The sequence below is a fragment of the Megascapheus bottae genome, chromosome 3 (assembly GCF_031878675.1).
Source record: "Megascapheus bottae isolate mThoBot1 chromosome 3, mThoBot2.hap1, whole genome shotgun sequence".
NCBI classification, from domain to species: Eukaryota; Metazoa; Chordata; class Mammalia; order Rodentia; family Geomyidae; genus Megascapheus; species Megascapheus bottae.
The window spans coordinates 34,357,058-34,381,519 of record NC_143511.1 but is presented as its reverse complement, the minus strand read 5'-3'; the positions used below and the strand labels follow the sequence as shown (position 1 = coordinate 34,381,519).

General features: G+C 44.8%; 1 protein-coding gene across 1 annotated transcript in view; it reads right to left on the bottom strand.

The window, feature by feature from the left end:
• The window catches only part of Mad1l1 (mitotic arrest deficient 1 like 1), a 312,487-nt gene that overhangs the window by 238,738 nt on the left and 49,287 nt on the right, over positions 1–24,462 (bottom strand). The window contains exon 10 of the mRNA XM_090329856.1: positions 3,799–3,885. Coding sequence (XP_090185982.1) covers positions 3,799–3,885 — 87 coding nt within the window. The remainder of the gene's footprint in view (positions 1–3,798; positions 3,886–24,462) is intronic.

The window sequence follows — 24,462 nt, the reverse complement described above, 5'->3', positions numbered from 1 at the left end:
TTCCTGAACACTGCAATCAGATTCCGCCCAGAGGTGAAGAGGATGGGGAGATGTGCACAGACAGACTCATTCATATTAATGATGGATGGTACCTTGTCTCCATAAAGCCTTTCAGAAAGGGATAAACAGCCTTCCCTGATGGCCCTCTAAGGGAACTGCATGCAAATGCATACTTCTGATACTCTGCAGGCCCTTTGCTCAGCAAGCAAAAAATCTACTCCTGGCTGCATAGCCAGCCAAAAGGATCCTTAACACTACCAAGGCTCAATGGTAGAGTGCTCACCTAGCATGCCCAAGGCCTTAGGTTCAAACAAACACAAACACACAAGTACACACAAACACAAACACACACACACACGCACGCACGCACGCACGCACGCACGCACACAAAACATACCACTACAGTGTCACAGATCATTAGGGCTATTGAACTCCAGATGCACAATCCTCTAAACAACTCCAAAGACACCCCATCTATTCCGAGATAAAGATATTTAGTTGAACAAAGCTGTCTGTTCCTCGCTACCTATGAATGAGGCCCATCCTCATCTCTTTCCCTTAAGAAAAGCTCAACAAATTTCTTGTCTCTAAGATACCAGCCCAACCAGAAGGAAACACAAGCTTCACCAACAGGTCCACCCTCAAGCTCTACAGTGCCAAAAACAGTAGGAAAGAGCAATCTCAGTCAACACAGACTTCACGATATGCTTCATCAGTAACACAGGTCAAAGCCAGATAGATCACAATGCAGAAAACTCAACGGCAGCCTCTCCTGGCTATTGGTAATGCTATGGTACAACATCTGCTCTTTCTACCAAGATTGGTGTCCTGCTAATCGGGGCCCTGAGTTCTGGCAAACAAGAGGGCAAGGCTTCTCAGGGCCTGAGCACATAGAAGGCTTACCACGTGGGGTCTGGAGTCATCTCCTGGATACCAGAGTGTCACTGCACTAGGGGTCCCACATTGTCCTAGTAGAAACTAGCCACATCGTAGTAGTCTGAAGACATCTCCATTCTCAGTAATGATGCCTAACTAGTTCCCTTCAGTGTCTGACAGCTGCTGGGTCCTTCATGCTGATGGGTCACCCCATCCATCACAGCACCAAGCCCGTGTGCCTTTGCACATGTTCTGCAGGAGCCACACAGAGCAAGGAGCCATGGCCATGTGAAGCCAGAGCACAAATGGACAGCAGACAGAAGCCCAAATGAAACTGACCATGGATGAACACCCTGAGAGACAGACTGTAAGTACAGGAAACCTCACTTCAGCGTCCTGAGATGCCAGTAGGTAGAGCCCATAGTGACATCTAGGCCAGCGAGAGTGAAGCACAGGGCATGTCCACAGGACACCCTGAGCTCACCTTTCCTAGGGCATCTGCTTCAACTCTGGGAGTACAGGAGTCCTGGGACAGGGGCCGAGGAAAGGAGTCACAGGGACTGCCTGCTCCCAAGTACAGCCTGCAACCTGAAACTCCACTCCTTCCCCCAAACTAACCCAAAAGAAAAGCATAGGCACATGTATAACACCACATGGAGCTCTAGTCCTGAGGGCTCTCTGGGCAGGCAGTGGTCTGACAGTTACTCAAAGTAGAGAAGTACAGAAAGTATCTCGCTACTAAGCAGGCAAGTTTCCTTTCCCTTAATAGTGCATTCTGTTTCATAGAGTAAAATGAAGGGGATTGCCAGGATCTACTTCCAAATCACTCCTCATACCCGTTTCATCTGACAGTGCCTTTGAAAGCAAAAGGCAATCTTTATCATTTGGGCTTTTTAAAGCAAACTGATTTGATTATATCCAACATAACCAGCTGATTCTAAAAGCCAATTTTCAAAGTGACATCAGCCACCAAAATAAGAAACCCTTCCTTCTGGCTACTAATAAATTATTAAAAGGCTATCTCCACAGGAGAATGCAGCTTCAGCCTGATAAGCAATGGCAAGCTGGCTGGCCCTGAGCTCTCCTCACAGACTTTCCCATCCCGAGGTCAGTCTATGCAGAGCTCTTCCCCTCACTGTGGCCACCCAGCTTCTCCCTATGGCCTTGGGTACTGAGGGAGCCTGATCCCACACAGCTATCCTCATGGCCCAGATAATCCAAGGTGTCAGGAATGAATGTGAGGCACCCAGTGGGTGCCAATTAAAAAGTGATGCTGAGCCAGGCCAGGCATGGTGGCTCACACCTATAATCCTAGCTACTCAGTTCAAGCTCCATGACCCCCCGTCCCGCCCCCGACACACACACACACACACACATGCAAAAAGTGATCCTGACATAGAAAAGCCAGAAGCAGTGCTGTGACTCAAGTAGCCTTGAGGAAAAACCCAAGGTCAGGGCCAGGAGTTTGTCTTAGTGGTAGAGTGCTTGCCTAGCATGCATGAAGACCCAGGTTCGATTCCTCGGTACCACATACATAGAAAAAAGCCAGAAGTGGTGCTGAGGCTCAAGTGGTAGAGTTCTAGCCTTGAGAAAATCCAAGGACAGTGCTCAGGCCCTGTGTTCAAGCCCAGGACTGGCAAAAAACAAACAAACAAACAAAACCCAAGGACAGTGCACAGGCCCTGAGTTCAAGCCCCAGGACTGGCAAAAATAAAGAAAAGAAAAGAAAAAGTGATGTTGAGGATGGGTGCAGTGGCTCATGCCTGTAACCCTAGCTACTCAGGAGACTGAGATCTGAGGATTGCGGTTCAAAGCCTGCCCAGGAACTAAAGTCTGTGAGTCTCTTATCTCCAGTTAACCACTAGAAAACCAGAAGTGGCGCTGTGGCTCAAGGAGTAGCTGAAGAGCTCAGGGACAACACCCAGGCTCAGAGTTCATGTCCCATGACTGACAAAAAAAAAAAAAAAAAGTGATGTTAGCAAAGACATTATATATGTGGTGTCCAGAGGAAAATATCTAATGGCAGGCCTGAATGGTCCTATAGCCACCCACCTCTGGACCCCTGCTACGCTAGGAAACAAGTCTGCCTGCTGCTCAAGTCTGCTGGGGGAGATCTTGTCAATTGAAAGCAGAGGCACCAGAGAGCTGGAACACTTGTGATTGCGAAGACAGTACACACACGTTAGGGGCCAGGTTTCTACTCCAGACTGCCATACAAATGCTCAGAGCTAAGCAGGGACACCCGATCCAGGAAGCCAATAAGCAGTTACCCAAGATGAAACTGATGAGGCCTTCAAACTGCACTTCTCCACCTTGTATGAGAATATGGGGTAATGTCTACCAGTCCCCAGCTCCCCAGCCACTACCTCAGCCCAGGGCAGACTCAGCTGCTGTGAAGCACAGCCAATCCTGAGACTCATAAAAGTGGTTTCATAGTACATAAGTATAGGGAGGTGAGCCTAGGAGAGGCCCTAGGGTCGAAAAGGGCACTATCTCCAAAGGACTGAGGCAGCTCTGGGGACTTTGGCTGGTTCTGACAAAAGCTATTACAGATGCCTAGCCCTCTTCCTTCTCTAACTTCCTGTGGGTGGTGTGTTTTTTTGCTTTTTGTTTTTTGTGTTTTTTTGCCCACATGAGCCCCCTGTTCATCCCCAGGAAGTCCCCATCAGAACGAAGCTGATGCAAGCACCAGGGCTTTCCAAAAGTGTGAGCTAAATAAACCTCTACTTTAAGAAGTACCCAGCCTCAGACACTTGATGATAGTAATGAAAGACAATGGCCAGGAGTTTGGCCTAGTGGTAGAGTGCTTGTCTACTAATGAAAGGCAACATGAGATACTGAGTGATCCAGAGTGGTACACACTGTCTCCTCCCAACAGCCTAGAGCAAAGAGTCCCCATGCACGCCCCAAGTGAGCGTTCACCTGGTGGTGACAGTGTTGTTCTTCTCCCTCAGGGACAGCTCTCGCTGCTGTAGCTCCACCACGAATCTGGAAAGGTCTTCTGGAGTCCTAAGGGAGGAAAAAAACTGAACACTCAGTCCTACCTGTTCCAGGAAGTGGGTCTAATCTGCCACCCAAGACAGGGCCAAAGACATACATGCCAGTGACCATTCAGACCTGGATCAGTGGGGTGATGGACATTTACATTACCAGGATCCAACCAACCATCACCCACCCAAGCTACACACCAGTTCCGACCTAGCTCCCCAACTACACAGGTTACTTTCACCCCATTCCTGATATGAGGCAGTAGTATCACCACTGCCTCATTCCAGGACTTAGCTCCTCTCACATTTCTCTAAAGCAACAGTGTGCAGCAGCACAGGAGGAGCAAGGACAGAGGCCCGTGGATGTGCTGTTCCATTCAAATTACACACTCTCCCCTGTACTATTTTCATCCTGCAATGGGGAGACTGAGGCCTGAAGATGTTGCTTGGTAATGTAAAGTCCACTCCACCCATGAGTGCAAGCACACTCAGTGTAGACCTCATCTTCTGACCAGTGCTACAGCAGGACATGTACCTATAATGTCCTGAACTGATGAGTAGTGTGATCATCCCCACATACACATGGGCTCCCGGCACAGACAGTAGCGGAGTGGTACACCAGCTGGAGGCTGAGGATGAATTCTGCTTTCCTCACCACTCATGACAGCAGTGGGTACAGGATACACAGAAGGCAAGTTCAGGGCCATGTAGTAGAAAGCTGCCCACAGGAGCCCCCACTGCTTCACTGACAGAGTGACAGGAGTCTTTGCATACACTACAAGGAGAATCTTATGTCACACTACAGGTCAGCGCTGAGGGTCATTCTGCTTGCTTTGCTGCTGTCCTCAGGCCAATGGCCAGCACAGCTGTCAGGTAGAAGATACTGATGTGTTACTGAAAGGCCATTAATCTATCTGAGGAACTCTAGGTCCCCATGGACAGGCCCCTGGCCAGTGCTAGGTGGCCCTAGCCACCTCAATCCACTGCCAGTTGCATGTTGCTGTGGGCCCAACTCTCCTCGTCAGATCCCTATGCTGAAGCTCAAACTCTGAGGGATGAACTTTGGAGATGGGACTCTGGGAGGTGAGTTCAGGAAGGCAACATCTCCTCACGCCAGGATCAGTGCCCTGGTAAGGATACGATATGCAAGACAGGAGGAGGAACTGATCTCAGAAGTAGACCACTGTCTCCAGAACCATAAGAAGCAGCTCCTGTTCCTGAAGCCTTGCCTGTGGATTTAACATGGCAGCAAAAGCACAGAGGCTGGGATGCCACCCTTGCAGACCATGTGCATGAGCAGTTACAAAGGGCTCAGGCACAGAGAGCATGTTCCATGTACCAAATACCAAAGTTGCTTGCACAAGTACAGACCCTAAATATGCAGGAATGGAGTACCAAGGATGTTCTTACTTTATATGCATTTGGGTTTGATCCCCAGCAGCGCTAAAATAATAATAGTAACAATAATAGAACATACCTTAGACAGCAGTGCCCCAAATATATCCTGCGCTCACCTCCATGACAGAGTTAGGATCAGAGGTGGCAAACCAGGGAGCTTTAACTGCATGTGTACTATGTAAACTTCTTATAATGAGAATGTATACTTCATATGTATAAATAAAGCCTAAGATAAGTTAGTAAGGGGAAGTAAGCTAGTGAGGGGAGTTAGCTACTAGAACCTCCCCCTCTGACAAGATAATGCACCTACCACACACTGCTCACACTAGCACAAGCACCAGCACCAGGACACAAGGAGCAGGCCACGTGGAAAAGAAAGAAAGGGAAGCCTGGTATTCCAGAACTAGGCTCAGCTATGCTGGAGAGAGCACAGTGCTCAGCTTTTGATGATCCCTCTTAAAGCCTGAGCTGGTGTGGGTAAAGAGAAGAAGGTCTAGGAGCTGGGAGTCCTGGAGTATTAATATACCTGTGCAGCCCTCTCCACATTACAAACCCAGGGGCCAGCATACCTCCAACAGGCGGGAAGTGTTTATTTTCTAGAAGCCTTCTGACCTGAGTGTGGGTAAAGCTACTCAAAGATGCTTACCCTGGGCACCATGGGGATTAGCTAAGTGCTTGTAACTGGACGGAGTCATGCCAAGTGCCATTACAGACTAAAAATACCGGCAGCATCCACCCTGAAACCTGTACTTCACAACTACAAAGTGGAAGCATTTGCGGCTTTGGGAGCCTCCAACACGGATGACAGGAGAGTGACAGTTCCAACTTCAGCCCAAGCTGTGACATCTGCTGTAGAACACTGGCCTCAGCTGTGAGGCCTTTCACCAGGGGCTTTCAGGGAGAGAAGTCCTTTTGTTCCATATGCAGCTGAATTTTGACTCAAACTCAGCTGTGTGCAGAATTCAGTGGGCTGTGGGACCAAGCCCACTGGTTTTTTCCCAAGTCTAAGTTGAAGCTATTTTGAGTCCTAACAGCAGATGCCCTGGCTCTTGCTGAAGCCCTCAGTGCCAGTTTCAACAAGTCTGAAAGACACTAGATCCAGCATCAAGCATGAATGAAACAGGACAACCACAGAACCAATTAGCAAGTGACAGACCTCTAGCTTTCTTTAAAGGTGCCATTGTTTCCAAAGAATAGGAACCCACAGGATAAGACCACAGGCCAAACTGCTAGGATTGGGCTTCGGCCAGGGCCCAACCGGAAGGAAGAGAACACAAAAGCAACATGGTTCATTGTTTTTGCAAAAAGAATGCCAAAATCGGAACAGAAAACATTGGACAGCAAACACATACTGAAAGCCAAAAGAATGGCCAGCACTCGCAGCTGAAAAGTCAAACGACAGCCCAGGCTTCTCTCAGTAATATAACACAACTACGTAGGAAGGTGCCATGCAGGTCCCCGGGCAATGAGGAGCAGAGGCACAGCATGGAGTGCCTTGGACAGAGAAGAAACTAGTACATACGAATTCCACTGGGTAGTGATCTTGCATTGGCACATGCACTGCGAGGTTTTCCTATAGTGGATGTGTCTGCTGTCCCCAGTCCTAAGGCCACAGAATGAGAGGTTGAAAATTGGAGTGGGCATGGCCACTCAGCTTCAGGAGACTCATAGTAGACACCACCAGCGCATATCATCATCACAGTTCTACAACATACCAAGAAGCTACATTTATCCATCCAACCTACGGAGCTATCTAGTGCCTGTGAAGCCTAGCCAGGCACTGGTAGCTCCCACCTGTAATCCTAGGAGGCTTAGATCTGAGGATCACGGTTCGAAGCCAGCATGGCCAGGAAAGTCCATGGTGCTCTTATCTCCAATTGACTAAAACAAGCCAGAAGTGGAACTGTGAGCTGTGACTCAAGTGGCAGAGTACTAGCCTTGAACACAAAAGCTTAGAGACAGTACCCAAGGGTCAAGAAGGCAAATACTAGACTGGGAGTTTGACCTACTAGTAAGAGTGCTTGCCTCGCATGCACGAAGATCCAGATTCGATTCCTTGGTACCATATACAGAGAAAAAGCCAGAAGTGGTGCTGTGGCTCAAACGGTAGACCTCTAGCCTTGAAAAAGCCCAAAGGCAGTACTCAGACCCTGAGTTCAAGCCCCAGGACTGGCCAGTATATTTCTCTGATCTACTGTCTCAAAACAGCCCTTAGCCAGAGCCAAGCTTCCAGCTACATATCCTCTCCTACTGTGGAAGCTTTCCCTAGGCTTCCACAGAACTCACTCCCTCATCTACCTTCAGGTCTCCACTCAAATGTCCTTTGGGTTTTCAGTTAGGCCTGTCCCAACCACCCTATCTTAAACCATACCATCACCATCCTATAGTACCCATCACCTAAGCCCACACCCCCTACTGGCCATCCACAGATCCTGCCTCAACTGAGGCAACCTTCTCAAGATAACATGCTATACAAATTATTGTATAGCAATCTAGCCATAATCATTTATAATAAAACGATCATATTCTTAGATGATGTTCAGTAAAATAGTTACTATTAAAAAATAAAATAATGGCTGGGAGTTTGGCCTAGTGGTAGAGTGCTTGTCTAGCATGCACAAAGACCAGGGTTCGATTCCTTGGTTCCACACACATAGAAAAGGCTGGAAGCAGTGCTGTGGCTCAAGTAGTAGAGGGCTAGCCTTGAGAAAGCCCGAGGACAGTGCCCTGGCCCTAGAGTTCAAGCCTCAGGTCTGGCAAAAAAAGAAGATAATGTCAGTAGAAGGATTGCTATTAAAATAATCAGGACTTATATTGAATTTACTTGTATTTGGATATTTGAAATTTGATAGGGAAGGGGGGAAAACCAAGACGGGTGGGGGGTGTGGGGGGGGAGGGAAACGGGTACCAAGACATGTGAAAGGGTATCAATGTATGTGAATTAATGCACCTTCTATCTGGCAAATATCATGTAACCCTTTTACTAATTACAATTAAAAAAATAAAAATAAACAAATAAATAAATAAATAAATAAAATAATCAGGACTGGCAATGACTACAAGATTTGGTTAAGAGAGGAATCAAATTAAATACTTTAAACAATTCTTCCCAAAGCAGCAAACTTCTTCAACTATAGGTCCACATGCTTAATTTTCATCTTTTACTCTTTGTATAAGCCACATACATGAAACATGATTTAGATTTTTAGCTTTGGCTCTTCAAAACAGACACCTACAATCTTCCTAGATTTTACAACTTTTCTTCTTCATCTTTTACAATTTGCTTTCTTAACAGTTTCCTTTGAACCTTTCAAAACATTCAACATAGTCTTCACAGAAATGCCAATTGCTTTTTTTTTTTCTTTTTTTGGGGTGGTGTTACTAGGTTATGAACTCAGAGCCTCATACTTGCCAGGCAGGTTATATACACCATGTGAGCCAATCCTCCAGCTGTTTTTGTTTTAGTTATTTCTTTTCAGATAGTGCTCCTACTTCTTGCCTATAAGTGGGATCATGGGCATGTGCCACCATATTCAGCTATTTTATTTATTTTTGCCTGGGCTTGAGCTCAGGGCCTAAGCACTGTTCTTGGACTTTCTCAAGGCTAGAGCTCTACTACTTGAGCCTCAGCACCACTTCCGCCTTTTTTCTATGTATGTGGTACTGAGGAATTGAACCCGGATTTTTGTGCATGCTAGGTAAGCACTCTACTACTAGGCCAAACTCCCAGCCCCAGTAACCACTTGGTTTTTAACAGTTATCATCAGCTTCTATATTTTATCATTAAAACTATGCCACTACAATCATGTGTTTAGCTGTTGTCATCAGGCAGGCTGAGGGAAGACCAGCACAGCCTGGAAGCAGGAGTGAGGAGCAGCTCTAGAAAGAGTCACAAAGATACAGAAGCCTGTTTGGGGGTGAGTAAGGAGAGGACAGATACGCAGATGATTACACACACACACACACACACACACACACACACACACACACACACACACACACATTTGGGGGGGGGTTCAGTCATGGAGCTTGAATTCTGAGCCTGGGCACTGTCCCTGAGCTCTTTCAGCTCAAGGCTTTTGCTCTACCATTTGAACCATAGCACCACTTCTGGTTTCTGGTGGATAACTGGAGTCTCACAGACTTTCATGCCTGGGCTGGCTTTGAACTGCGATCATCAGATCTCAATCTCCTAAGTAGCTAGAATTATAGGTGTGAGCCACCAGCATCCAACTTCCACCTTTTTAGTATAAGACTCCCAAGGCTGGAAGATGCCAGAGCAAGCCTGAAGCACACTGGTTAACACAGTGGGTCAGTCAGGGGCATGACCCTTCCAGAGCTGCCACCCACCTTACTTCCCACATGAGTCAGACCCCAGGCAATGCCCAAGCTCATCAGCATGAATCATAGAAGACAGAAACTGTGTATGGATCACATTCTCATTTCCAAAAAGCAGACTCTGCAAACTACCAGGAGCAGAACGAAAGGCCTAAGAATTGGCATCTTAGATTTCGAAGTCAGATTGCAGTCAGCCAGTGCTCAAGAAGTCTAACTCCATCCACTATTGGTCAAGTGACCTCAGAAAAACCAACTGACCTCTCCAAACTCAATTCCCTCCTCAGGAATGGAAGTCATGAGAACAATAAGATAAACAGAAGGTGCTACTGTGTCATTGCTACCTAATTAGAAATCATAGGCAACACCCTAGGCCATGCTCAGTAAGAAAGCCAAGTGTATCTACCTACAGCGTCTCCAGTTCACTGTGCTGAAGCCTGTAAAAACAATTGTTACCACCCTTGATGAGGTGGGATACAAAGTGAAGGCCTATGTACCATCCAGTGTATCAATCACCAGTATAAAAAAGTGGCCCCTGGCCTCATTCCAGAGAGAGGTGTTTCTCAGCACTGCCAAGTGATGGCCCCAAAAATGCCAAAGATAGAAATGAAGCAAAGATGTGAGAGAACACAGATCAGTAAAGACTGTGCCCTGGACCTGGCCAGACATGAGTTCAGATCCCAGCCTGACCCCAGCCTCTGGTCTGTGAAGCAGGTGTAACACTATGTAAGCTGACAACCTGCATTAAGGGCATCCACCCACTACTGGACCATTGTGCCATCCCAGCTGCTGGTCCCACACTGTGACCCCAAACAAGCCCTCTTGCATTACTTGGGCACTGAGAGATGGCAATCCTACCACTTTTTCCATCACACACAAGAAAAAGGACATCTGTTAAATAATAGAACTACAACCTAAAAGCACACTGAGAAGCAAGAAGCATGGTGTAAAACATCACTTCTTGGGGCACATGGAAAAGGAATGCCTGATCCATTCACTGCTTCTATGCAATGACTGTCAGAACGACACACTCAAGAAATTTAGCTCAGCCAGAACTCAGGAGATGGAGGGTGGGAAGGAGGTAGGAACCCCAAAGCTCCAGGCCAGCCTGGACTACACAGCAAGACCCTGTCTCAAAAACAACAACAACAACTAAAAGATCTAGCCAAGCATTACCATACGCTCAGTCTGTCCAAGGCACTCTGAAACAGAACTGACAGAACACAAGATGCCTTGAAGTTTATTACCTGTTAGAACAGACAGACACTGTGACAAAGCTAACATGCAACACACATTCCTGAGAGGAGTGTAGTGACAATTACAGCATGGGGAGGGGACAGAATGACAGGAATGGGGTGATGACTTCCAACAGGCAGTCAGTAACAATCTCTGAAAAGGTGATCTCTGAAAAGACTGAGTAAAATAAAGGAGAGAGTACTGTAAAACTTAGGGGAAGAACCTTTAGCGAGCTCTAGGACAAGTAAAACTGAGCTGTAGATGCCAGGTCATAGGGTGAATTCGCCTGGGGACTTCCTAGAGTAATAAAAGCATGTTCTCCCAGTAGACATGTGTCACACTTGTCTAAATCTGTACCTGTCACAATACCCAAGTATATATGTTTGAAGCCTGGCCAACCTCAAGGAATACCTGAATGATGGTCTGAATCCATAATAATATGCTCATAAAAACACTGCCTAGGTGGAGCCGGGAGTTTGGCCTAGTGGTAGAGTGCTTGCCTAGCATGCACAAAGACCTGGGTTCGATTCCTCGGTACCACATACCTAGAAAAAGCTGGAAATAGTGCTGTGGCTCAAGTGGTAGAGTTCTAGCCTTGAGAAAGTCCAAGGACAGTGCTCAGGCCCTAAGTTTAAGCACCAGGATTGGCAAAAAAAAAAAACAAAACCACAACACTGCCTAGGGATGGGAATTTGGCCTAGTGGTAGAGTGCATACACTAAGACCTGGGTTCGATGCCTCCATACCACATACATGGAAAAAAGCTAGAAGTGGTACAGAGGCTCAAGTGGTAGAGCTCTAGCCTTGAGAAAGTCCAAGGACAGTGCTCAGGCCCTGAGCTCAAGCCCAGGACTGGGGGAAAAAAAAAAACACTGCCTAGGGGCCGGGAGTTTGGCCTAATGGTAGAGTGCTTGCCTAGCATGCACAAAGACTTGGGTTCGATTCTTCAATACCACACACATAGAAAAAAGCCAGAAGTAGTTCTGTGGCTCAAGTGATAGAGTGCTAACCTTAAGCTGAAGAGCTCAGGGACAGTGGCTCAGGTGGCAGAGCGATAGCCTTGAGCAAAAAGCATCCAAAATAACCAAGGAAATTCTGGACTAGAGAGGTATGGCCCTGAGCAAGAAAGTCGTGCAAGCATGTAGCCCTGAGTGCAAGTCCCAATATCAACGAAGAAACAATGAAGCATAATATATCCTAAATGGGGGCAAGAAGCCACTACCTGCAATAGCCAAATCAGATGCTTGCCACCACTGTGTCCAGCTGGACTGCTGGCCACCTGGATCCCACCTCTAAGGAGCTAGAGAAACAAAAATGCACTCAATAGGGGGTTGGGTGGGAACTGGGAAGGAGTAGATCCTGCACCCATGGAATCTGCTTTAACATAAAATGATAAAACATGGATCTGAGCTCAGCAGGAATGGGATAGAACAGAAGAAAACAGAACAGGAGTAGTGTTAGGTAGCAGAGTCTGTATTCCCAGAAGTAGAAACCTACTATGGGTAAGACTGCTGGAGGCAAAGAGCAAGGCAGAGGGTCTTCGGAAACTCATAATGATGCTTGCAGCAGCCACATTCACCAGCCCAGGGACCCGGCTGTGGCCACATAGACTCAGGCCATTGTCCTGCAGCTCTCTTGCCTGGGACATCCCTGTTGTCTCCTGCCTAACAGAGTTCAGACTGCACTCAGCTGTCCACAGCTAGCCACACAGCTTCACTGCTTCAGGGAGAGGAGTAAGGTGGGTCCCTAGACGCATGTAAATAAAATGAAGAAATTTCAAATTTACAGTTGCTGTCTCTAAATTCTTTCTCCCAGCTCTGGAAGGATTAAAAAGACTTCAAAGCAGCCTGGGTTCCAATTAAGCCAGTGTGACCACCCCAGGGATGCTGGAATATTCCTCTGATTAACAAGAGGCGCTCTTTGAACTATTCGCGCTAAAAAAAGCTCTCAGAACCTCTCAAACAAATGGTAAAGTTTCTCTCCTGCTTCCTTACTCTGAAAAGCTGATCCTTTGACTATTTTAAACACTCAAAAAGCAGGCTAAATAACAGCCCCAAAATACAACTGCAAGGAAATGCTGTGCCTGGAACAGAGATGAGATGGGCCTGGGCACAAATGTACACAGTAAGCCAGGTCCACACAGCCAAAGCTGCAGAATCCCAGAGCAGCCAAGCCAGGAGAAACATCCAGACAGAACCCTAATGCAGCCCTCTACCCTCAGCCTCAAAAGACCCCAGCAATGCAGGCCCTACATTAAGCACACTCAGTTTGACTCCCATGGCCAGATGCAACCTGACCAAGAAGGGCAAATACTCACATACCTGACCAATCTTTACAAAGCATAGCCCAGGCAGCACAGCTGGAGTCAGGAAGGCAAGCCTCTCTACACTAGGAGTGAGGGCAGCTCCCAAGAGGACCTGAGTGAGCTCAGACTGGAGGTCACCTACTGTGTGTAGACTGTGAAACAAGGACAAGGGAAACAGAAGGTGAGACAAGATAAGATAGCCAGTGCAGGTGTCTAGTTCTGGACAACAGATATGTGGCTGGAAGTGGGCTGGAAGCTGGTTAGAGAACCATCAACAACAGTGACTTCAGAGAAGCCAGGTTCTCATCCTAACCACTCCACTCTTGGTTGTGACTTTTAACGTTAAACATCAGAAAAGCCCACCTATGCTACCTTTGGGATTTCTTGCGGGGGAGTAGCAGCAGATCGCAGAGGAAAGAACAGCGAATTGAAAATCAAGTGAAGCCGGCTTCTGGGGAAACAATCAAAGGCAATGCATGAACAAAGGACTTCAATGGACATAGAAACTCGGGAGGAGCTGTCATTACTGACACCCTCTCTTTGAACTCGCTGAGTAATAAAGAGGAGAAAAGGTCTCAGAACTCAGGGAAAGCAACATCAACATTCATACAGACCTGGACTCTGGTCCAGGCTTGTTTATTCTGTGTCCTTAGGCTGGTTATCTGACTTCACTGAACTTTGGTTTATCCATTCTTAAGTGAAGAGAAATGAATCAGGAGCCCTTATCTTGATTTGTAATTCTCTTTCCAAAAGCAACTGCCTAAGAATCTGTTCTCTATGTGATTGACATGAGAGAACAAAGACCATAAGTCAGATACAAGGCCATGAGTGGGGAGTACTATGAAAGCTGAGACAGCAAGGCTGACATAGGGAAAGGCAGAGGCATAGGACAAAGTCACTGAGAGGACTCGTGATTCTATGACATATTACAGGACACATTTTTAAAGGAATTGATCAAGCACCAAGTTCACCTAGCACAGTTCACAACAGGAAGCACAGGATCCACCTGGACAAAACTGGGAAAGACGGTAAGAAGTAAGGACTTGGTTATAAGATCAAGTGGAACCAGCAGATGGCTTTGAGTAAGCCAATATGTCATCACCTCAACTGAGAACCCTCTGAAGGTTGAAGCACAAAGAGGGCCAAGAGACCCATCATAGAGATTAAACAGTGTGGTGGTCATTGCACAGGTGTATGTCAGTGATGTGATACCAGTGGGGTGGGCCAGAAGCAGTATAAAATGAGAAAAGCTGAGGAAATGGTGGTGCACACACCTATAATCTCAGCAGGGGGGAGGCTGTGACGGGCAAAAGCTTACATAGTGCAAACTGTCTCAAGAACAAAAGAAAGGATAAGGATACTGAGGGAATAGAATCAAGACTGAGTGACCCCTGGGATAAAGATGCTTCTGACCACCACCAGGCCCCTCAGGCACCTCAGGCATGGTGTCCTAATCACCCTAGATACCCACACAACTAAAGCTCAGGACTGTACCGGTCTCATCCTGTGACAGGGCCGACCCGGCTCATGCAGAGGCCAAGCAACACTCCTTGATTATTTCCATTTCCTGCAGTACTTCATATCTTCCCCCAAAGCCAGTGATGGATGTTTTTTTTGTCTTTTTTTTATTAAAGAATTTATTAACGTTGATTTTTACATCATATTTTAAATGACAAGTTTAACAAACAAGTGTTCAAGAAGGGAATCTCTACAATCACTAGGACTTAGTATTTAGAACTTAATCAAAATTAGGCTAAGGGTTTGTATGTCATAGAAACATATTAATTTATGAAATAAAACATTATGTCTATAGAGTCATAGGTTTTTATGTCTATAGTTATGTTTATATTTCCATTACCATGTCCATAGCTTTGGGTATGCAGTTATTGAGTCCTCGCTCTTGTACTCTTTGGATTTAATAGCCACATATTAAGGATACCATGCGCCTTTTGTTCCTTTGGTCTTGACTTGTCTCACTCAACATGATTCGCTCTAGACTCATCCACTTCTCTGCGAATGCCATTATTTTATCTTGTCTGTTGGCTATGTAGAATTCCATTGTGTATATATACCACATTTTCTGTATCCATTCATCTGCAGTAGGGCATCTGGATTGTTTCCATTGCCTAAAAGCCAGTGATGTATTTTTCATTTGCCTGTGTAGGTAGTTGCCACTAATTCCATTCTGAGCACTTCAACGGTCCAAATCTCCTCTCAAGATGCCCAGGCAGTGCTTCAATTCCATCTTCAGGCCCATCTCCTGCTCCACGAACTGAGGACCCTCTACCAGGCACAGGCATCTACTTGTGCTGCTTCCTGAACCTGCCCCTCGCTCCTCCTCTTTCACTGGTTATTTGCTTCTTTTTTGAAAGAATGAATGTGCTAGAAGCTCTCTGGAAAGGATGTGACGTCATGAATTTCAATGCACCTTCATTTCACTTCTCCATGTGACTGCAGTCACTTGTACATGGAGCACGAGGCACTATGGTATGTACTCCCACAGGTTCCTTTTCTTGGAAAGCTAAGGCAAGTTGGAGGCTAATCAGGACCACTTAGTTAGATCCTGTGTCAAAAGCAACATGCCTCATTAATAGCTCTGCATAGTCCATCACAACACTGAGATGGCTTGGAGATGGCCCTCAACATGGCCTTCTGTCCATAGGTGTTTAGTGGGCCCCTCCAGTCTACAATGGCCTTACTTCCAGGAAAACTCTTCTTTATAAAACTGTTTATAATGCTCCCTCCTCTTTCCCATTTCCTTGCTGTACTTTTTAATTTCAATGCTAGATCCAACTTCGAACTTTATTGTTTTTCTCAGCTGCTTCAGGAAGATTTCCTCAACTTTTCCTTTTTCACCCTTGCTATGATTTTTCCTGGTGTCTAATTCAATGTTAATATCTCAGCTGCCCTGATTCACTGGGTATTATTCTTTCAGTGATTTCTTATCTACTTTTTCCTTCTCTAGTTTTTCCTTGCAGTTCAGACCTTGCCTAATTTCCATTTCCTCTAAGTCCCTTTGCCACTATTTGGTCTACAGTTCTTACCATCCTGGCTCCTTCAGATAAGAAGCAAGAATGCCTGGGTGGCTAGGGCTAGTCTGCCATGTGCCTCACCGAAACACAGCTAAGAGGTCTCAGATTTTCTCATGCCATTTGCCCCATCTCCCCCACCACCCAAGAAGGCCCTTCTAACCCCTCATTCAGTGGACAGAAGTATGCTGCACATACATATACCGGACCACCTGTCTTCAATCAGGGACCCCAGCCTCAAAAGGGCCAGGTAGGGGGTCTATGCTCCACTGGATGAGTTTAGAGCAGACTACCTGCCTTGCAAGCTGACTGAGTCCATACAAACATTCTCATCTGCCTGGGATGTAGTTTCTGAGCTGGGGAATACACTTTGGCATAGATGGCCTGGTCTCTGGCTCACACCATTCCCAAATTGGCATTTGGTTTTCTCAAGTCAACTAAGTCCATTACCAACTCCTCAAAATATGTGCAGACTTCTGAAATCCAGATACCAGTGTTTTCTTTATTTTCTCCCTACTCAAGCATTTGTCTTTGAAGGAGCCAAGAAAGCAAAGTTTCAGAAGATAAGAAACAGACCTCCTAGTAGATGCTGTTTCACTTTTAGCACTCTCCATGCCACCAAACTGACCCTACAAAAATGTCCACTTTCCTCAGGTGTGCTTGATGACCACCTAAGTGTGGGAACACTGAACCAAACATAGATGAGCAAAGTCCTTCCATTTTTCCAAGACCCTCATCCCAGTCCATGCCATATGTCATAATCACCTAGAAAATTTGCAAAATAAATCCATAGGAAATAAACAAGAAAAAAATATAATGAACAAGATTGACAAGTGAAAGCATAGGTATCTGAAAAGTCCAGCAATGCTGCTAGATGTTGGAGGCAGTAGCTTGGAGACAGAGGGAAGACACACTGTGGCCATGTCAGGAAGAAGAGAAGCATGAGTATAGGTCCCATTTACACATTCACACTGTGAACTTGAACCTAAGTCAGGCAGGTGGAGCTATAAGGCTGTTACTTCTCTCTATGACTGGAAGTATACCTTGCTGCAATGTTTGGAGGAAGAACACCTCTTGTTTTACTCTATGTTAGTTACATGGGATTGCCCAAATATTAGAAAAATAGGCCATTCTCATTTTCTTCTTTAAGGACTCTATTTACCTTATTCAAATATTCTACATGTAGCCAGGTGCAGTGGCTCACGCCTGTAATCCTAGCTACTCAGGACGCAGAGATCTGAAGATCACATTCAAAGCCAGCCTGGGCACTAAAGACCATGAGACTCTTACCTCCAATTAATCCCTAGAAAACTGGAAGTGGTGCTGTGGCTCCAGAGTGGTAGCCTTGAGCTGAAGAGCTCTGAGACAATATCCAGGCCCAGGGGTAGGGCAGTAGCCTTGAGCTGAAGAGCACAGGGACAGTGCTCAAGCCCAGAGTTCAAGCCCCACGACCGACACCCCCCCCCCCAAAAAAGGAAAAAGAAAGTAAAAAGGAGCCTCTCCACAAACCCACAACAGTGAAACAGTTACTGTGTCCCACAAACCCACTAACAAGAGCCATTGGGGTTCAACTCTGTCCCACAGGCTGCTCCTAGCCTGTGTGTACTGGGAGAAGCAGAGGCCAAAGGCATCCAGAGTGAAAAAGAGTTGAAATTGTCTTTGTGAACAACACTGTTATTTATAGAGAACCACCTAAGAAATCTAAAGTACAAGTTACTGGCATAAAAAGCACCTTGAAGCTGGGCTCAGTGACTCACCCCTATAATCCTAGCTACTCAGGAGGCTAAGATCTAAAGATTGCCAAAGCCAGCCTGGGTACTGAAGTCTGTGACACTCTTATCTTCAATTAACCACTAGAAAATGGGAAGTGGGGCTGTGGCTCCAGGGGTAGGGTAATAGCCCTGAGCTGAAGAGCTCAGGGACAAAGCCCAGGCCCAGAATTCAGGCTCCAGGACCCACCCCCCCCCCCAAAAAAAATCACCTTGAGAATTGAGGGCATAGATCAGGTGGTAGCATTCCTGCCTAGCAAGCACAAGGCCCTGAATTTAAGACCCAGTACCACCAAAAAGACCAATTTTTTTTTCAAAAGCATATTGAGCAGTCTCAAAAAACAGTTAATATATAAAAATGCTATTTCTTACAAAATAATAGAAAATATTAGAAAGTGGCGATTTTTAAGCCTATTCAAAACAGCATCCACAATATATAATACTTAGTATTAAAGTTAACATAACATATATAAGTTTTCTTGGTTGGGGCAAGGAAAGGCCCAACAGTGGCCAGACCATAGAGATGCCAGCTCTTTCTAGATGGATTTGCATAGCAAAACAGCATAAATAAATATTTTAGAAATTGTGTGCTTTAACAGAAGTCCCTGTAGCACTGCAAACACCTTCATCTGTTCACCTAATCTGTTCATCTGACTCTCCAGAAAAGCCCTGAGCAAACCTCTGACACAGACCTGTGAGTACTGGCCTGAGGACATCATTTGATAACACAGAAGTAAAGCTGTGGCTTCAGTCACCACTGAACTGTCATCTATTTTGGATTTGCTTTCAGACAGTCCCACTATATAGCTCAGGTTAGCCTGAATTCATGATTCTCCTACCTCAGACTTGAGTGCCAACATTACAGGCTGTGCCATGGTACCTGGCAAAAGTTATTGTTTAAGTTGAATCTAGCATGATCCAGTCCAGTTCTGAAGTAGGGATGCACCACAAACTTAATCACTAAGTCCTGTGAAAATAGAAGTGGCAGAAAGCTACTTAGGACTCACTGGACCTCTTCATCTGACAGCCTTTGGTGTGTTCCTGGAATTCTTCACTTCTATATCAAGTGCTGCGTTTGCCTCAAAACTGTTTTCTTACAAAATTATGTTTATCCATTTTGATAAATCAGACATCAACGTCCATGAGCTGCTTTGAAACAGGCTTAGTCATTATCCTCAGTGATACTATGTCTAATTTTTTAATTGCCTTTTTATCTTTGTTTTGCATGTCACAGCAACAACCCTATTTCCTTGTCACTGTATTATTATTATAAAACTGCATCACACATTTAAAAATGATCAATAATAAATTCCCACTGTAAGACTCTACCATCTCTGGGCAGCTATTCCTGCATTCTGGTAAAACCTTTTTAAAGGCCAGCATCTGTAGGTAAACTAGAAGACAGAACAGACTTCTAACCAGTGCCACAGACTTCACAGTGACATCAGCTAGAGCTCCAGACATCCTGGCACACGGAGGCAGAAATTCCAAATTCTTCTTAGCCAGGAAGCATAGTTTTCATGAGACCATTAACCCAAGATATAGCAGGGTATGAATTAATTACATACAACTGAATTAACTAAAGAGGGAAATTTTATTAAGGTCATTGTAGATGCTGGGTTTTATGTCCTGTTTTTCTAAATACATAAAAAAAATAATTACATGTTCCTCTTTTAAAACAATTTAATAAAATTTGATAAAATGAAAGTAAGACCCATTCAAACAGTATTTGAACCTGAGGTCCCCAAATTTGGGAACCTTTATCAGTCTGCCTTGCCTCCATTGTCATTTGAGAACAATGATCAATCAATAAAGCATAACAAGCCATTTTTCAAGGGTCAAAAATGGCTATCCTTGAGCAGCTTATCAACTCTTTTCGGTCTAGACATACAGATGGTAAGGCCACTTTCTGGGAGGCCAGGAAGAAGGTTATTTATCCAAATCTGATCCAGGGCAGAAGAACTGAACAGCATGTTACAGGGCTTAGGCCCCTGCCTAGCCTTGAGAGTGCAAACCACACATGAGATTGGTTAGGACCATTTCCACACATCAGTTGTTTAGCCTTGAGTACAAACCACGGGTGAGATTCCTTAGGACCACTCCCACATATCAGTTGTGTAAGTGATACAAATATTTAGCTTTAGGATTTTGCAAAATCAAAGGCCTAAGTGGTATATTGATACTCTCAATGCACACATAGACATAACAGGGACAAACTCCTGGGAACAGCCTTATTTTGTGATTGACAGTAATTTTCCCATGGATGTTATCATTGCTAAGTAGGGAAAACAACAAAAACCATTACGTGGAGAAGCAAATGGTTGATATCTTGTCCAGTTCACACTGTGGCCACTGCTAATATTTGTTACCATTAAGCTGTTCACAACATGATGAGTTAGAAAAGTGAGAGGAAGAGAAATGACTCCTGTCACAGGAATCCAAATCCTGTCCTGTGCAAAGCAGCTGCATACAGGCCTCAAGGTATACTGCCCAGCATCCCAGTGTGGCATCTACTTGTGAATTCACCTCAGGGTTCCCTAGCTGATTATGAAGACATTATGCTTCTAATTCTCCTTTGGACCAGCTATGAGACCACATGGGTCTCCTCATCAATTAATAAGACTTGGCACCTGTAAACAAGTAGATAACCAGAACCTATAAAGCTAGCACATTTAAAATTACAAAGGATTGTGGAGAAAATGAAATGATTATAGAACTGGAAGGTTCATGGTTAAAATGCCAATCCTCTCCAAACAAAAACAAAAAACAAGGCATTTTGTAGCTTTATGACCTATTTCTTAAAATGCATTTTTAAAGGAGAAAAAGAACCCAAACAGCAAGGTAATGTGAGTGTGCACACACACGCCAGTTCTGGGGCTTAAACTCAGGGTCTAAGTACTATACCTGAGCTTTTTTTGCTCAAGACTTGTACTTTAACGACTTTATCCACAGCTGTACTTGTAAGAGATTTCTTACACAGAAATCGCCATTATACAAGTAAAAGTGACAAATTAAGTAGATCTCATCAAAATCACATCTTTTTACTTAACAAAAAACATTAGAGCCAGACAGTTGCTACTCATGAGGCTGAGAGTTGAGGTCACAGTTCAAAGCCAGTACAGGCAGGAAAGTCCGTGAAACTCTTTTATCTCCAATTAACCACCTAAAAACTGAAAGTGATGCTGTGGCTCAAAGTAGATGGCTATCCTTGAACACAAAAGCTCAGGACAGCATCCAGGCCCTGAGTTCTAGTCCCACCATTAGTATTGTGGTCCTAAGTTCCTTTGTCAATGGCAACTCCTTTGTACAACTGCTTAAAGATACTTGTATTTTTGTTGTTGTTGTTTTAAATCAGAACTGGTGCCAGTGGCTCACATCTATAATCCCAGCTCCTTAGGAGGCTAAGATCTGAAGAATGCAGTTGGAAGCAGCCTAGGCAAGAAACTCCATGGAACTCATATTTCCAATTAGCTACCAAAAAGTCAGAAGTAGAGCTGTGGTTCAAGTAGTAGAATACTAGCCTGGAGGGGGGAAAAATAAACCCTCAGGGACAACACCTAGGCCCTGAGTTCAAACCCCAGGACTGGTGAAAACAAAAATAAAAACGCCATTAGGACCTAAATATGTAAGAGCCTATGAAATGTTGCCTTTCCATGCCAGGAGACAAAAGACCAAAACTGACCAAAACTGTCAGACCTTTTACAGCAATTCAGAGGTTAGTCAAAAAACTCAGCTGTATTTTAATCCCAGTCTCAGACTCAAGTCCAGAACTCACAGCCTTGAAAAATCACCTGTCTTCACTCCTAGGACTAAAGGGTTGATGGGCTGGACTCTCAAAATATCACTCCCCAAAGTGAGCTACTGTGTGACCTAAAGCAGACACTTCCATCCATAAGACCTCTCTGAAGGCTGGTCCTCATTCCATTTGCCCCAGGCTAATGAGCAGGACAAAGGGACCAGAGAGGTGAGCCCAGCGTACACTTTTTAACATCACAGATACCTCTAGTGATCATGCCAGTGACAAAAGACTAACCCAGTAGCTCAAAAGGACAAACTGAGAAATAAGAAGCACACCGTGCAAGCCCTAACAATCACACCATGCTAGATGCTTACCGGAGCCAGCCGGCAGCAAAGCAGGATACCTGATTAGGGGGTAAGGATGAGAAAAGAAAAAGGAAAGAGAAGACAAGTAATAGATGGGGTTGGGAGGACTACAGCCCAAGACTACAGCCTAAGGCTGTAAGCTTATGACCGCAGCGGTCGTTCTGGTCTTATATAGTCTCTACAAAATAAGAACCTGTCAGGTGTTTCATTGATAATCAAGTCTCAGCAGAGAGTGATAAAGCAATAACACATTAGTACATAAGGATAATCAAGTCTCAGCAGAAAGTGATTCACAATACTGGTGATATAGCTCAAAGTTCATAGGCAAAGTGTCATACAAGACAGCTCATTTCTTTGGGTGGTTATCTTACTCAGTGATGCAGATTCATGGGCCCGTCTGACCCTACATTCAGCTCCCAACAGATGCTAAGGGCTGTAGACACAGACTGAAGCAAGCTCATGGCAGACCCCTACAGGACCTTGTGCCTATTCATACTCATATAGAAGCTCAGAGGGAGTAGGACATAAGGAAAATAGCAGAGAGAGCTTCAGCACCCTGGCTGAGTCCTGAGGATGTAACCCAGTGTGCACCAAAACCTCACCAAATGCAGAGAGATTTGCTGGTTTCTATGATCTCATGAAATCTAATAGTCACTAAAACTTTCATTGGCTGAAAACACAAGCTCTGTCCTATCCTTTCACAGAGCTTGTAGGCAAGCATCAAAATAAGTAACTGTGAGGCTAGGAGTTTGGTCTAGTGGTAGAGTGCATGCATGAAGACCCAGAATCGGTTCCTTGGTACCACATACATAAAAAAAAAAAAAAGCCAGAAGTGGTGCTGTGGCTCAAGTGGTAGAGCTCTATCCTTGGGAAAACCCAAGGACAGTGCTCCGGTCCTACTCCCAAACCCAGGACTGGTATGTATGCGCATGAGCGCGCGCACACACACGGTAACTATACACAGATAGCAGGCACTTAATGACTGCTTAACATATTATTGCTAGGGGGAAGGAAATGGGGACAAAAACATGTGAGGGGGTATCAATGTATGAGAAGTAAGGCACTTATTACCTGGTGAATATAACTGTAACCCCCTCTATACATTATCCCGACAATAAAAAGTAAAATTAAACATGGTAATGGAAATACAAACATAACTATATAGACATAAAAACCTATGACTCTATAGACATAATGCTTTATTTCACAAATTGATATGTTTCTATGACATTAAAACCCTTAGCCTAATTGTGATTAAGTTCTAAATACTAAGTCCCAGTGATTGTAAATAGAAATTCCCTCCTTGAACACTTGTATGTTAAAACTTGTCATTTAAAATATGATGTAAAAAATCAACATTAATAAATTCTTTTAAAAAACAGAAAAAGTAAAATTAAAAAACATATTACTGATAATTTTCATGTCATTTCAAGTAAAATTCCTGATGTGATTTTATAGTAAGAATAAAAAGGCCAGGGCTGGGAATGTGGCTTCATGGTAGAGTCCTTGTCTAGCAGGCATGAAGCTCTAAGTCCCATTCCTCAGTACCACATAAATAGAAAAAGCCACAAGTGGCACTATGGCTTAAGTGGCACTGTGGTAAAGTGTTGGCCTTCAGCAAAAGAAGCTTGGGGACAATGTCCAGGCCCTGAGTTCAAGCCCCAAGACAGGCAAAACAAAACAAAACAAAACAAAGAATAACTAAGCCAGGAAGGTGACACATGCCTATAATCCCAGCTCTCAGGAAACTCCAAACAGGAGGACTGTGAGTTCAAAGCAAGCCTAGGCTAGAAAGTGCACCCTATTTCAAAAAAATCAAGAACAAGCTTGAAAATGCCATGTCAAGAGAAAGAACCATGCGCTGTATAATTCCGTCCACCTGAGATGGAGGGGCAAGTCACTGAGACAGAAGAAAGCACATGAATGGCTGCCAGGTTGAGGGGATGGGGGTGGGGCGGGGAATCATGCTGGTGTTCTTAGATCACACAGCAGTTACTGTTGTACAACCTTGTGAATATATTGAATGCCACTAAAATATACATATTAAAACCATCCATTTTATGGTACATAAATTACATTTCAATAATAACTTAACCGTCAAGAAAATGAAAAGGAAGCCACAGACTGGTTGACAGCGTTGCCAAGACATATTACTTCATAAAGGACTTGTCTCCAGAAGGAAGATGGTGGAAAAATCAACAACAGCAACAAAAAGAAAACAACCCAATAAAGCTTTGCAAAAGACTCGGAACAGACATGTCCCGAAGCACATATACCACCCCCGCCCCCAGCCACACAAAAAAGCAACTCACACTCAAGAGGGCATTTGTCATAAGAGAGATGTGAATTTAAATCCAAAACAGATAACATTTCATACCCACTGGAGTAATTAAATCATTTTAAAAATCAACAGCCCTACAAAAC